General features: G+C 40.5%; 1 protein-coding gene across 3 annotated transcripts in view; it reads left to right on the top strand.

The window, feature by feature from the left end:
• The window catches only part of FAM107B (family with sequence similarity 107 member B), a 251,898-nt gene extending 240,508 nt beyond the window's left edge, over positions 1-11,390 (top strand). For all 3 annotated transcript variants that reach the window (XM_003257647.2, XM_030819302.1, XM_012499528.2), the window contains 2 exons: positions 7,924-8,074; positions 8,636-11,390. In XM_003257647.2, coding sequence (XP_003257695.1) covers positions 7,924-8,074; positions 8,636-8,752 — 268 coding nt within the window. In that variant the 3' untranslated portion in view covers positions 8,753-11,390. The remainder of the gene's footprint in view (positions 1-7,923; positions 8,075-8,635) is intronic.
• Positions 11,391-16,212: the final 4,822 nt, after the last annotated feature.

Here is a 16,212-nt window from a genome sequence, read left to right as displayed (position 1 = left end):
CTGAGGATGAAAGGCTGCTTTTTCAATTTAAGAACTAGGAAGCTTCATTTAGGATTATTTTCAGATCTCGCAGGACTATAGATGGCTCATTTGCTCACTCTTTGCTAAGCCCTGGTGAAAGGTCTCCCATTGAACTGAAAGATACGCAGATCAAGTTTAGCATTAGGGTAATTTTTTACAGGGAGGCCTAGTTAAACAAATGTTTTAAAGAGGATCAAGGGGCATTTTTATGGCAATTCTCTTTCCTGAGTACACTCCAGCTAGAACTAATGACTCCTATCTATCCCAGGAATCATTTGTAAATACATTTCTCCCTCTAGAGTATGGGAATGTGGCTTACTCCTGTTTTATCCCCAGCATATTACTAGGAAGCTGTTGGATTAATGTATATTAAACTGAATGCAAATAAGTTTTTAGCTTCCATCTGCCTTTGTCACACAGTAGAAGAAAGAATATATGAATTTGGTATTATTATGGCCAAAGCAAAATGAGACTATCAAGTTCCTAAAATAGACCACAGAATTTAGAAGCCATCCTATCCTGCCTGGGAAATCATGTCTTCATTTTGGTGGAAAGATTGTCAGTTTAGTAGGCTCCGAAACAGAATAGCACTTGTCACTCAGAGATTTTCAGATTATCTTCACCTCTTTGGCCTCAGTTCCCTTATCAATAAAGTGTAAGGTAGGAGACTTAGCTGTTCTCTAAGAAACATTTTAGCTCAAACTTTTTCTTCTAGGAAAACCTATGAAAGGGCTCCAAGTCAGAATAAAGGTCAGAGTGAAACCACCATTTGCAGAATAAGCGTTCTCTAAATTATAGGCTATGAATTATTCTGCAAAAAATGTATTTAGTAGTTTGGGTAATATTGCTGTAAAACCTACAGATTTGTGCAGTTGAGTCTATTTCCACATTTTTTAGAGAAAGGGCTTCCATTCTGTCTGTCTTTGTCTGGCCTGTTCTTTCTTCTCCTTGTTTGCCCAGCTCAACTAATCTGAGACAATGCTGGATTTCCCTAAAGTACTATGGTGTAGAGAGGACGTGGGCTTTGAGGTCAGAGAGAAATGATATGAATCTTGGTTTTACCAGTACTTAACTTTACCTACCTTATGATCTTGGCCAAGGTATCCCCTCTTGAGATCTGTTTCTTCATCTATAAAGAGGGAGATAATAGTATCTTTCTTATCAAAATTCAAGTAGGCTGGGCACCCTGGCTCATGCCTGTAATCCCACCACTTTGGGAAGCCAAGGCGGGTAGATCCCCTGAGGCCAGGAGTTCGAGACCAGCCTGGCCAACCTGGCGAAACCTTGTCTCTACTAAAAATACAAAAATTAGCCGGGCGTGGTGGCACACGCCTGTAATCCCAACTACTCGGGAGGCTGAGGCAGGAGAATTGCTTGAACATGGGAGGTGGAGGTTGCAGTGAGCTGAGATTGTGGCAATGCATTCCAGCCTGGGTGACAGAGCAAGACTCTGGCTCCAAAAAAAAAAAAAAAACTTAAAGTAAATAATAGCTTGTATGAAAATGCTTAACATAATAAGTGATCACTTAGTCACATCTATCTTCCACTTCCTATGTGGCAACATCTGGAATTTCCTATTGCTTTTTCTCCCTTTTCTTTGAAGGATTTTTGTCTGGTTGGAAATACAGTAAAAAAAAAAAAGAAAAAGAATGGCCGGGCGCGGTGGCTCACGCTTGTAATCCCAGCACTTTGGGAGGCCGAGGCAGGCGGATCACGAGGTCAGGAGATTGAGACCACGGTGAAACCCCGTCTCTACTAAAAATACAAAAAAAATTAGCCGGACGTGGTGGCAGGCGCTTGTAGTCCCAGCTACTCGGAGAGGCTGAGGCAGGAGAATGGCGTGAACCCGGGAGGCGGAGCTTGCAGTGAGCCGAGATCCCGCCGCTGCTCCAGCCTGGGCGACAGAGCGAGACTCCGTCTCAAAAAAAAAAAAAAAAAAAAAAAAGGCAGATTTCAAAATCAAATTAATATATCTCATCTTATCTCTTAAGAGTTTTCAAGCTCATACCAAACTTGTTAGAAATACACTGGTTTTAGAGTGAGAATTTCTGAGTTTCTTTCCTTTCATTCATCTTTTATTTTGCATACTTTTTAGAGACTGGGGTTTTTATTTCTAAATTTTAGTGCCAAACTATAGGATACATCACATCAATACTATGTATATTTGGTTAATGAATAATCAGTCTTGATTACTGCATGGTATTGGAATAAAAATCCGTTTGCTTTTCTGCAGTTTATAACAAGTCTTCCTACATTTTGTCTCATCTGGTGCTCTTTCTAATAGCCCAGTGTATGTTATCTTCAGGTTACCCTCACTCACGTGAGTAATCTCAAGGTGACTGGTTTAAGGAATCATCTCAAGATTACATAATAGTTTTTTGAAATAGTGTTTAGAAATAAAAACAAGTTTATGTGAGACTTACACCTTTGCTACACATAGCTACAAATTTAGCTCAAAGCTCTATAGCAGTTCAGACAGTTTTTCCAGTTACATTTCAGAGATTATGTGTTAAAGGCCAAGTCACTGCTTAAGAGAACTAGCACCCACAGATCTTCTAACTGCAAAACCTATGCTCTTTCTAGTATATAATCTTGTTCCTCTATTTACCATCTTTGGAACCCAGCTTAGTTTCAGGTTAAAAGTCTTGGAAGCCTCTAGGTCCGACGGTTAAAACCCTGTGTCAGGTTCTTACTTTCCATAGGTGTTTTCAGTAGTATAAAAAGGCAGATTTCAAAATTATTTTTTTTTTTTTTTTTTTGGCTAAAAGATTACTATTGAAGCGATCTTTAAAAAAACAATTAAGAAGGGCCGGGCACGGTGGCTCACGCCTGTAATCCCAGCACTTTGGGAGGCCGAGGTGGGTGGATCATGAGGTCAGGAGATCAAGACCATCCTGGCTAACGTGGTGAAACCCCATCTCTACTAAAAATATAAAAAATTAGCCAGGCTTGGTGGCGGGCGCCTGTAGTTCCAGCTACTCAGGAGGCTGAGGCAGGAGAATGACGTGAACCTGGGAGGTGGAGCTTGCAGTGAGCCAAAATGGCGCTACTGCACTCCAGCCTGGGTGACAGAGTGAGATTCCATCTCAAAAAAAAAAAATTAAGAATATTTCTGATATTATTTAGAGAGAGAGAGAGAGAGAGAGAGAGAGAGATTCTGTGCTCTACAAAGATTACTTTTTGGAATAAATAGGTCAGTTACTTAAACATATCCCTAAAGTTGGTTCTTTGGCTTGTATATTTCGAAGCCTCTCGTTCCTGGTTTTTAGCTGACATTCTTTTGGCATGCTTTACTAGATGAATAGTTCCTCAATAAATACTTGCTGCTGTACAACATGGAAAAAGATAGGGGCAGTTCTAGAGAGAAAGGATACAAGTATTTGTGTTCGAGTCCATGCAGGTAAAAATGACTAAACCAGAAACGTAAATGAGGCAGGCCAAACCAGAAGATTACAATATTAAAGAACAAAGGCTGAAATTCAGGCTCAGTGCGGTGACTCACGCCTATAATTCCAGCACTCTGGGAGGCCGAGGCAGGCGGATCACCTAAGGTCAGGAGTTTGAGAGCAGCCTGGCCAACATGGAGAAACCCTATCTCTACTGAAAATACAAAAAAATTAGCTGGGTGTGGTGGCACGCGCCTGTAATCTCAGCTACTTGGGAGGCTGAGGCAGGAGAGTAGTTTGGACCCAGGAAGCAGAGGTTGCAATGAGCCGAGGTCATGCCACTGCACTCCAGCATGGGCAATAGAGCGAGACTCTGTCCCCCCCCAAAAAAAGAACAAGGGCTGAAATTCAAATCAACTTTTCCCGGTACTCTAAGAAAAATAATCAGGCCAGGAGATGTCTGGCTACATGGGTAGGCATTGTTCTGTAATGGTCTAAGCCCCAGACCCTTCGTCTGGCTGAATGCTCTCCCAGGTAATGAAATGACTTCACTTATTAATACATAGGTACACAGAGTTCAGGTAGATGTGGAATGAATGTGGACTTGCCCCGTCTGCCCTTGAATGTATTTAGTGGTTTATGTGAAATGTACCTTTCAAAGTTGTCTGTATGTTTCGTACTCTGGTGGTGGGAATATAAATCATTGCAGCCTTTTTGTAGGGTGCTTTGGCAGTACTCATCAAAATATGCAATGTGCAGATGCTTAGCCAGCAATTCCGCTTCTATGAATCTAGCCAACAGAAATACTTGTAGAAGCGTGCAGCTATAAATGTCCACAGAGGCTCAGAGCCTCATTGTTTTTAATAGTGAACAGTTGGAAACCAAATAGATGTCTGTCAGTAGGGATGTGGCAGAATTGTGGCATGTTTATATGGGTATAGAAAGTAGACCAAACTGTTAGTAACAGTTATCTCTGCATGCAGGAATAGGTAGGGGTTGATGGGTACAGGGTCTCTACTTTGCATAATTTTGGGGCCACTGTTCACATAGAACATTTGCAATGGAGTGATGCTCCTCGATTCATTTAATGGAGAAGGTTTGGATGTGCTTTTGCTTTTTATTTAACATATGGGTATATTAATTTTCTTTTTCTGCAAAGAGCACTTATTAATTTTATAGTTTTTTAAATTGGCTTTGCGCGTTTCAGTAGTCACAGGTAGCTACCTGACCGAGAAGCCGATTTGGGAATTACTGTCACTCTTGGGTGATACTGTCATAAAGGGGTTGAAAGTACTTGTTAGCTGTATATGTCAGAATTGATTAAAGAGAACCAACTATACTTATGCAAGGGATGGTATTGTAGTTAATTATGAAATTTGGAGAAACTCACTTCTGTCTGTTGACACTATCTCTGCTCCATTTAGACTTAGAGACTTATATGGGCAATGCTTGACTTTTTCCATTCAGCACAGAAAGTTAAGTTCCACTGTGATAAAATATTAACTAAATTTATATGACTTCTTGACTGCTGTGGGTAGAGAATATTTATCATATAAGCACCATTTTCCTGAATTTTTTGTTACTACATATTTTATCTTACTGTCACTATTGTGTAAAATCTTTGAAAGGAAAATGAATACTGTGTAATAGTTAAACCCATTCATAGGTTGCAATAGAGTGTCAGCCAAATGTGTCATACATCAAATCTTCAGCAGCTTTTGCATAATCCAGGAGAATTTAACAATAGTTGAAGTTAATTTTGCCAGTGAAATGTAGGGAAAGAAAAATGTTTGAAATGTGTAGTATTCAAATAGCTAAATTCTTAATCCTAAAATTTAAATCCCTTAATTCTGTCTGTAGTGTTATATCAAGACTTTTTAATAGTCATGAAACTGAGTAAGTCTTTATTCAGATTACTTAAAAACAGCTTTTCCTGTGGTTAACAACACCTTTATTTTGAACAGAGTACTCTTAAGCAGCTTATATTGTGCTGATTAAAGATTTAATCTGTCCATATTTTTTGCCCTGTTGTTCAGTCTTGATAACTATGAAATAAACCATAATTAAATCACAAAAGTCACCTGCCTCTTTTGTTTCCCTGGAAATTTGGCCAAATTTTTTTTAACGGAAAGTTCTGCTAATGAAAATTGGGAAATTGGAGACATACATTATTTTGACTGTGTCCTCTGTCATTAAAGATGGAATATACTAGCTGGGTGTGGTCACTTATGCTTGTAATCCCACCACTTTGGGAGGCCAAGGCAGGTAGATGGCTTGAGCTCAGGAGTTCGAGACCAGCCAGGCCAACATGGTGAAACCCCATCTCTACTAAAAATATAAAAAATTATCCAGGCGTGGTTGTGGGCACCTGTAATCCCAGCTCCTCGGGAGGCTGAGGGAGGAGAATCGCTTGAACCTGGGAAGAGGAGGTTGCAGTGACCCGAGATTGTGCCATTGCACTCCAGCCTGGGCAACAAGAGCAAAACTCTATCTCAAAAACGAAAAAAAAAAAAAAAAAAAAAAAAGAGCTGGGCGTGGTGGCATGTACCTGTGGTCCCAGCTACTCAGGAGGCTGAGGTCGGAGGATCGCTGGAGCCCAGGAGGCAGAGGTTTCAGTGAGCTGAGATCATGCCGCTGCACTCCAGCCCGGGCAACAGAGAGACCCTGTCTTGGGGGGGAAAAAAAAAAAAAGATGGAATATACCGATTTTTACTCTAAACAACAACTTTGAATTAAGTTTTTGTGATTTTTAAAAACATCTAGATAGGAGAGATGCCAGACTTTTTAGAAATTCTAGATGAAGGAGGAAGTATGCAATTACAGATGTGATTGTGTGGACTTGAAAGGGATCAAGGTGAGTGTGCTGTTGAATTTCTCTGGCCAGAGCACATACATTGGAAATTGTTATTTAACAGTTGCTCAGATGACTCCTAGTTGGTTAGTCACGGTAGTTGATAGGAGTCGTTTAGAGAACAACCCTGTCCCTTGTCTACAGATTAGCAGTCACCAGCAGCCGGACCAGGAGGTGTGTGGGAGGTGCTCAGGCCCATCCCGGAGTCCAGGACACAGTCAGCAGTGCTTGTTGCCTGCACCTCAGAAAAGCATGAATTACTGTTCCGCCACGTGCCTGCGTGCGTAGCATGAGTATGTGTGCGCTGTTACCTGCACCCTGTGCTGCCTGAAATTGATAGTGCTTTTCCTGTTTGGTGGTTTGTCCTATTTTTATTTTAAATTGTCTTGGTAAATTTTAACATCGAGTTGAGTTGGCTGAGACTAGCTAAGATAAGTGACTAAGGAAGGCAATAAGAAGAAAGGTGGGCTGGATAATCCAGCATTCTGGAAAGCCATAGGGGAAATCCTAAGGAAATAGAAAAGGAAATCTTAAGCTGACAGTTAAACAGACAGATAGAGCACTAGAGAAAATGCTAAGACATGTCTTTCCCTTGACTTCTCTCAAATATTTCAGATGGAGGGTGGCTAGTTCATGGCCTCTTTGGCTTGTTTCTCCCCATTTGGAGAGATGGCAGCCTAATTTATCTCTCAGAAATGTAGGACTTCCCTGAAGGCCGACTTGCTTTCATTGTAAATAATCAACTACACATCTGAAAGGGTTTTGGTGGAGGAGCACTGGACTGAGAATTAGGGGATTAAGATTCTGCATGGCCATATCCTTCAGTAACGATGTAACCTCAGATGTGCCTTTAGATGTACAAGAACCCCCTTTCAGATCTGAAAAATGAAGGGTGGGAAGGTTTCCAGGGCCATTTTACTGTCTAAGCTCGTCTTGAGGCTGCATTTAGTGCATAAGATCAGGGGCTAGAGGCCAGGTGCCGTGGCTCAGGCCTGTAATCCCAGCACTTTGGGATGCTGAGGCGAGTGGATCCCGAGGTCAGGAGTTTCAGACCAAACTGACCAACGTGGTGAAACCCCATGTCTACTAAAAATACAAAAATTAGCTGGGCGTGGTGGTGCAGGCCTGTAATCCCAGCTACTCCAGAGGCTGAGGCAGGAGAATTGCTTGAACCTGGGAGGCGGAGGTTGCATTGAGCCTAGATTGCATGCCGCTGCACTCCAGCCTGGGTGACAGAGTGAGACTCTGTCTCAGAAAAAAAAGAAAAAAATCAGGGCCTAGATTTTGGGAAGCCTCCCCTCCATGCAGAGCCCCCTCATTTCCTGACCATCTCCGTCTCCGTCATGGGCACCCATCACAGTCATCGTACACGCATCCCCACCCTCACTGCCCTCCTTTGCGTAGCCTAGTGTCTTGCACACGGCAGGTGACCAATACATTTTTATTGAATGAGTGGATTTGATGTACTCTTTGGAGATCTCCTCTTGCCTTTCTTTCATGCTGGTGAATTTCTTAGATCACCATGTTGCCTGTTGTAGCCTAGTAGGTATCATGCTAATTCTGTAGACCTCTTTTCCGTGGTTGATATTTTAAGTTAAATTTCTGTTCATAAAAAATGTAGCCATTAGATTAATGTTTTTTATTTTTGTTAATGCTCTTTTGCAGGGGTCTTGCACCTCAGAACAAACCAGAATTGCAGAAGGTGATGGAAAAAAGAAAACGAGACCAAGTAATAAAGCAGAAGGAAGAAGAAGCACAGAAGAAGAAATCCGACTTGGAAATAGAGCTATTAAAACGGCAGCAGAAGTTGGAGCAGGTAAGGGGCATTGGCTGGAAGCTGTCTTTTTTTGTTTTTGTCTTGAAGAATGTTGGAGTGTTGGAGCGGGCAGGATTTAGCAGACATGCCAGTGTATACATTTATACTATGAAAGAAATACTGGAGACCGATGTCAGCAAATGGGGTCAAATACGTCCAAGGCAAGGAGAAGAATCCTACTGAGGACCTAAAAGAGATCCCAGAGGCAAAAGCAAAACAGGGACATGGCACTGAATTCACACAGGGGGCTGGAGTAATTTAATGACATTCACCTTCACGGAGACTCCAGAGCAACTGCGCATTGACCCCAGGATTTGTTTCCTTAGCCTGTCTTTTCAATTCTTGTCATCTCGTGGTCCTATTTGCAGTGACAGCCAAGTGGCTTCTGTTTCTGTGCACAATTACCCAGACTCTATCCATCCATTTTTTTAAAAGTGGGGGACCAGGAGAGAATTTCTTCTGTGGGGAAGTAAAGTTGTCAGGGACTTTGAAAAGAGAGAGGAGTATTGTGAAAGGCTGCTTGGTTTGTAAATAATTTTTCCTTTTCTGAATGTCATTTAGCTTGAACTTGAGAAGCAGAAATTGCAAGAAGAGCAAGAAAATGCCCCCGAGTTTGTGAAGGTGAAAGGCAATCTCAGGAGAACAGGCCAGGAAGTCGCCCAAGCCCAGGAGTCCTAGGCCGAGGCTGCACCAAGACCTCGTGTGTCACCCCACAGAGCTGTCTGTGGGTGCCTCCGCAATCTCAGGGCAAAAGCCCCTGGAGAGTGTTCCAGCCAGCAGAGAATTTTGACTTGCAGTAGGATTTGGTTTGATGTTCCTACGATCTGGGTGGATGCCTTGCCTGTGACAGCTGCAGTTCCTATTCGCCAAATGGAGGGCAGTGCCCCGCACATAAGTTGGGAGGATGGGCCTGTGTTCAGAGACTTAACAGAACCAACAAGCAAAACAAGTGAGAACAGGAAAAAGGAAGAGGACACTGGAATCAATTCTTGAGAGTTGCACTACTTGGTTTTTCTTCCATTCCAAGTTTAGTGGGACCCAGAGCCTTTTTTCTTTTAAAAGCTAAAAAAAAATGTTTAGTTTCCTCTTTTTGTTATCTGTTAGGTAATTGAGATCACCTAGAAATGCATTTAATCTGTTCACTCACTGTTTGTAAATTTTGAGGACCCAGAATTTTCTTGTTTAATTTATACTTTCACCCCCGTTGCAGTTAACACCAGAGAAGGAACGTGAATGTTGAGCACAGCCACCACCCTTGTTGGCACTAAATTTAGAAATAGGGTGAGAAGGTTTAAAAGCCCATCTTGATTTTATTTTCATTCCTTTTGGTTCTCTGTGTAATAATGGCAGGCTACATAGTGACATTCCATTTCCAAGAAGGTACATCCTGTCTGTTCATTAATTGCTTTGATTACTAGGAGGTTTTTTGTTCAGTTTTGTTTTTAAATGTCTTGCTGATCTAGTTCTTTTAGATGGAATAACCTTCCAGTCCTTTAGAGAGTGGAACTAGTCCATATAACCCAGCTTCAGTATCAAAAGTAGAAGCCGCCGCATCTTTTCATTTCTCCAAGAGGAGTGTGGGGAAGGTTCCCATGACCGGCTGGGCAGTCAGGATCTCTCTAGGCATTCTAATGTGAAATAAGTGTAGACTGCTCTCAAGGGGGCTTCATCAGAAGATGTATAGCATTTGAATGTCTAATGATAATGAATATCATTAGAATCCAAGCTTTGAAAATTTCTGATTAATGCTCATATATTTCTTTACTTTTTTTTTCTTGTGAAGAAAGACTTTCACCACTGTCTGAGTGATGATGCTGTTGATAAGGATGATGTCAATGACTACTATATTGCATCTCTCAGGAACAGCTGATGGGAAGGGAGGGGCTGCTGAGTTCCCTTGTTCTAGCTGGCAGCACGCTCCTCGGAGAGGGGGCCGAGTGATAGACAGCAGCCGCATTCTCATGCAAAATTAGTTTTAAACTGCTGGTGTGGGCATCGGTACCTTTTGCCTGGGTGATACGGAAGAATTGTTGAGGATTTAGTATGCCCTCCATAGAGACAATTCAGCCAGTCATTTCTGCATTGGAGAGACTTGTCATACTTTCTTTGAAGACTCATAGAAAGCTGGATCCAGAGCTTTTGAATCCTTAATTAGCATAGTAGAAATTAGCTTTCTATGGGAATGCTTTAGTGTTAGCAGTTGACAATTAGGCCCATATTCAATCTGAATGGGAACAAAAGTAAATGCAATGATAATATACTGCTAGTTAGAGAAACATGTTAGTTGATTATACCTGAAATGGATTATTTATCTCATCAGCAAGTATTATTTGAGTAAAATGAGAAACGCGTAAGAAAAATTGTTGCTCTGTAGTAATTTGGTTTCAAAGAATGGAATGGTAACTATTTTTTTCCATCGTTCTTTTGAGAGAAGAAAGTGTGATGACTGATGATCTTGAAAAGCCCATTTCTGATTGCACATTGACTGGAATTCTTTCTTTGTGTCTGTGGACTAGCGATGCTGTTTGTAAAATGAAGATTCGGGACTGGCTCATATCTTTTTATCTAACTAGATGTCAGATCTTGAAATCTGTATTCTCGAAGCAATTCTGCCACTTGATCGTATTCACAAGGGTCCTGATAGGCTCTGTTAAAAGGACCAATTCTGTTCCTAGAGCTTAACTAGATTTCATTCTTCACTGAAAAAAAAAAAAGTTAATTAAGAAAGCACTTCTTTCCTAATCTCACTCAAATCTGCAGAATTATTTGTAATTAGTAATACAAAATCTGGCCAAAAGGAGACTTGTAAATAGCGTAAAGTGGTGTCTTATGCTAAACGGTGGAATGTATAGGCAGAGAAGCTCTTTGAAGTTGTCAGATGAGCTGGGCTCACAAGCCTGGTTCAAACAGGCTGTCAGTCTCCTCTCACCCCTTAATACTGTGCAGCCCAAACTCCTAGGACTCCTGAACATCTGAGCAGTTTTGTGCTTTGAGCCACTTTTTGACAAAAATGGCTCCATTTTTCCACAGCGTGGTTTTCTTAAAATAGTTTAATGTTTTATAGTCTCATAGTAGTAGTGTTGCTTTCTAAGCTATAACAGTCGACTTTATTCTTCTACTCTGAAAAATCTTGACTTGTTTGAGTGTATATAATATATATAAAGGGAGCCTTAATGGATTGGTTTTCATAATTTAATATTTTTTGTATTTGCTCTTGTATAATTGTTTTTAACGGAAAGTATTAAAGAATTGAGGGTGGAATTCTTAGAACCAAAGTTATTCTTAATAAAAATCACCACATGCTTGGACCATGCAACCATGTTTGTCTGATGTGTTTAAGGTGGGCATCTGGAGCAGAACGGGGCTGGGTTCAATTCAAAGGTGAGAGTTGGTTCCAGGGTCTCCCTTTTGATGACTGGTCCTCATTGACAACCTTGCCCCCAAATCACTTATGTCCTATTGCCTTGTGGCAGTCAAGCTGACAGTTTATCATATCAAACAGAGTCATCTCAGGTATTTATGGCACTGTAAATTACACACTGCAGTAGACCTTATGGCCCTTTAGCAGCAACCATCAGTCCTCAGCTCAAAGTATTCTGAATTTTAGATAGCTTGGCAGGACAGTGGGAGACCTGTTTTGGGAAGGGCCATTGTTTAGTGCGTTTGACCCCGGTACATATGGCATGTCTGAAGTGTGGTTATGAGGTTTTTTTTGCTTACTCAACTAAATTAATGTTATTCCTCAAAGAAGTTACTTTGGAAAGGTATACACCTGATTGCATTATACTACTGGTTAAAATACTTTGGAGGTTCAAGTCTCTTTATAATTATGCCTTTATTTTTCAACTACAAGTTACTACTCAGTTTGATCACCCAACTTCTAGTGTCTTTGGACTCTTTTAAAATATTATATCTACTGAGGAGTGTAAAAATTTACTATCTCTAAGGTTATACAATGAACTCTAAAGCCAATGCAGAAGATAGATTCCAAAAATCATTTGAGGAGTAGCTGCATCTTTGGAATAACTAGGCAGTTTGTCCTGGTGACTGTGTTGAGGCTGTTAATCCATTCAATTTGACTACTTCCCCAGTATCTCTCTCTCTGTCTCTCTGTCTCTCTCTGTGTGTGTGTGTGTGTGTGTGTTTTACAGTAGTAATAGATCTGAAAGAAGACAGGGCAATTAAAGTGTTTAGTAAGATTTAAAATACTATAGGACAGCTAAAAGAAGTTTTAAAATAATACTACCCAGCATACATTTCCTAGTATAATAAGAGATGAAGTATTTTACTTCCAGGGTCTTTGGATAAATAAAATCTTTATGAGCTAGCCTAACAATCACAGTTTCTACTTCATTTTGTCTCATGAGAAAACATAGGCTAATTATCAGTTGGGGATCCTTTGAATATCTTCCCACTTGCTCCTAGATTTTCTAGCAAGATGATAATTACCACTGGCCGTGGTGGCACAAAGTGCACTCACTCATTTATTGAAAGTGTGTTCATCACTACTGCAGTCCTGCTACCCCTAGAAACCCTCAAACGATGTGCATGTGTGTCCAAGTAAATAGGTATGCACACATCTGCATTGATGTTTATTTTTATATCTATATTTATAGAATACCATGAGGTCGGGCCAGGTATGGTGGCTCACGCCTGTAATCCCAGCACTTTGGGAGGCCAACACGGGTGGATTGCTTGAGGTCAGGAGTTCAAGACCAACCTGACCAACATGGTAAAACCCCGTCTCTACTAAAAATACAAAAATTAGCCAGGCGTGGTGGCACACGCCTGTAATCCCAGCTACTCGGGAGGCTGAGACAGGAGAACCACTTGAACCTGGGAGGCGGAGGTTGCAGTGAGCCAAGATGGCGCCACTGCACTCCAGTTGGGTGACGGAGCGAGACTCTGTCTCAAGAAAAGAAAAAAAGGAATATCATGAAGTCATATTGATACCTCCAATCCCAACCTAGTGGTATGTTCTTTTCCCCCTTTCCAAATTTGCCACTCCCTCCTCCGACAGTGACAACCCTGGATTCCACTGCCTCCACTCATTTATTTTCTCAATCCCCTGACCTTCCTCAGCTGCTTTCACCTCCCAGGCACTGCCTAGTGGCTTTTTGACTGAATTAGGAAGGAAGGGAGAAAGAAAACAAACAGCAATTTTTCTTGAGCATTTAAACATGTATTGCTAATTAAATTAATTAAATCGCCTCAAACAGCCTCAAGTGCAGCTATAGATTTATACCTGATTGTTTGAAACCTTGTAAACTCCTTAAACAATATATCAACTATACTTGAACACGATGGTTAGCACATTTTAAAAATAACTTACATATACCCATTTAAAAAATCAAGCTTTATGTCCATTATTACTGTTTTTGAGATAGAGTCTCTGTTACCCAGGCTGGAGTGCAATGGTGTGATCACAGCTCACTGCAGCCTTGACTGCCTGGGTCAAGTGCTCCTCTCGCCTCAGCCTTCTAAGTAGCTGGAACTACAGGTGCACACCACCATGCCCGCTAATTATTTTTTTGTAGAGACAAGGTCTCACTATGTTGCCCAGACTGGTCTGGAACTCCTGGCCTCCTACCTTGGCCTCCCAAAGTGCTAGGATTACAGGCATGAGCCACCATGCCTGGCCGTTTGTCCATTAGTTTTATACTTTTAAGAACACTTTCCTACTACTATGACCATATTTACTTTCATATTCTCCTAGATATTCAGTTATACTCTCCTTTCTGGGCTTGCGGTAAGACTAAAGGGAAGAAACGCCCCCTCAGGCTAACTGAAGGAGCAAGATCTGGGTTCTTGACTGATTCTTATGACGGCGGGCCTGGCAGCACAGTCCAAGCTGCTGCAGTCATGGGCCATAGGCCCTGGATGAAGTCCTTTGTTATAATTAATTCTTCCTTGCTTTGTCATGGAATTTTGAATATCTTGCCATTTCTTCTTTCATTTTGGAAACTTGCTGTCCTTCCCAGAAATGGATGCCTTCATTTTGCATAGTCAGCCTGACCTCCTCATTGTCTTGCCTTTATGATCTGTTGATCTCGTCCATTAGTGTAACTGAAAACTTACATATGCCTATGAATATCTCATAAAACTAGGATCATTTTGAGATTTTGTCTAGTAAGAACCATCAAGTCTATGTGGTGAATGCTTGTCCCTGGGATATTTGGCTATTTATTACCTTTGGACATAACTGCTGGATCCTCTTTTATTTGTGATCATAAATGATCAAGTGGACTCCTTTATTTGTATTTATTATATGTGACCACTGATGACGATTTTATTTTATTTTTTTGAGAGAGAGTCTCAGAATTCTGTCACCCAGGCTGGAGTGCAGTCACGCGATCTTTGCTCACTGCAGCCTTGACCTCCCAGGCTCAAGCAATCTTTCCACCTCAGCCTCCCAAATAACTGGGACTACAGGCATGCACCACCATGCCTGGCTAATTTTTTTTTAGTTTTTTTGTAGAGACAGGGTCTCACTATGTTACAGCTCAGGCTGGTCTTGAACTCCTGGCCTCAAGTGATCCTCCTTCCTCAGCCTCCCAAAATGCTGGGATGACAGGTATGCGCAACTGCACCTGGCTTCTTTTGTCTTTTTGTACTATGTTTTTCTAGTTTATCTTATGATTTTGTTTATTCCTGTGAGGATAGCTAGAAACAAACACATGTCTATGGTTTATGAAAATGTATATTCTTCATACAACATACAAAATGTCCACACATATATGAATAGTCCCTTAGCCATATCCTGTAATCATCTTAATTTTGTATTACAACTGTTTTTTTTCTTGGAGTCTTTATGAATGTGTGTCCCTTTATAGACTCACCTTATAATTTTCATCTCCTTTTTTGGATGCTCAGAATATTACAGCTTGACTGGTGCAAGTCCTTCAAGCTTATTCTTTTGTTTTTGTGGGGTTTTGGTTTTTTTAAAAAATAAAATATTGCTTTTGACAGCTACGACGGCATCCTTACTTTGTTACAACAATACAATGTTTGAGGCCATCCTAATTCTTTTTTTTTTTTTTTTCTGACACAAGGCATAGGACTGTGTGCCTTTCGAGGAGTCCTGGTTTCTTTTTTTGATGAAGAATAGAAACAGAGATGATCTGGCACTGGAGGTGCACAAGAGAGTTGCTGGTGGACAAAAGTGTCCTTGCACTTGTAGTAATGACAGAGCTAAAGAATGTGAAATCATCCTTGTTTTTCCATTTCAACCCTTGATGTGGTTCTACCTTATTTTTCTTATGAGATCTTATTAAACCAGAAATATTTCCATTACACTTACAAAGATTAGTTGTGATATTTTCTTTACAGATAAGAGTTATGAAAGGGAATTTACCAGGCCAGATACCAAAATACACCTTCAAGCAACAGTAATTTAACTGGTCCAATATTGGCTCAGAGAAGACAAATTGTTCAATGGAGTGGCATACAAAGTCCAGAAAATGACTGACTTGCATGTCAAAATTTACAATGATTGAGGTGGGATTTCATTTCAGATCAGTTAGGAAAGGATAAACAATTCAGTGAAAAGTTTTGGGGCAATTGGAACCAAACAAATATACATTCCTCTATGTAAGGATAATTTCCAAATTTATTAGTGTTCAGCATAAAAATAAAACTGTAGAATTATTAGAAGAAAATATAAGGGAAGATTTCTATAATCCTAGGGTTGGAGGAGGCTTTCCTAAGCATAACATTTAGCCCAAAATCTATAATGAAGAAAACTGATAGATTTAACTAGTGAAAATTAAACGCTTTTGTACAAGAAAGATATAAGAAAGGTTAAGTGTCACAGACTAAGGCATATTACATATACAGCAATACCTGGATTACATGCAGAATGTCTGTAAGTGTTACTCCCGTAAAAAAAAAAAAAAAGTATAGGAACAGGCAATTCACAGAAGATGGAATAAAAATGGTCCATCGACATAGGAAGAGATGCTCATTCACCCACTATCAGGAAAATGCAAACTAAAACAACAATGAGGTAACTTTATACAAATATTCACAAGGCAAAAATGTACAAGACTGATCATAGCTATGGTTGGTGAGGATGTAGAGAAGCAGGTATTATATATACAACATCAGGGGAAGTGCAAATTAGTAAAGCCAATTTAAAA

This window comes from Nomascus leucogenys, chromosome 9 (genome assembly GCF_006542625.1).
Source record: "Nomascus leucogenys isolate Asia chromosome 9, Asia_NLE_v1, whole genome shotgun sequence".
NCBI classification, from domain to species: Eukaryota; Metazoa; Chordata; class Mammalia; order Primates; family Hylobatidae; genus Nomascus; species Nomascus leucogenys.
This window is presented reverse-complemented; position numbering and strand designations above follow the sequence as displayed.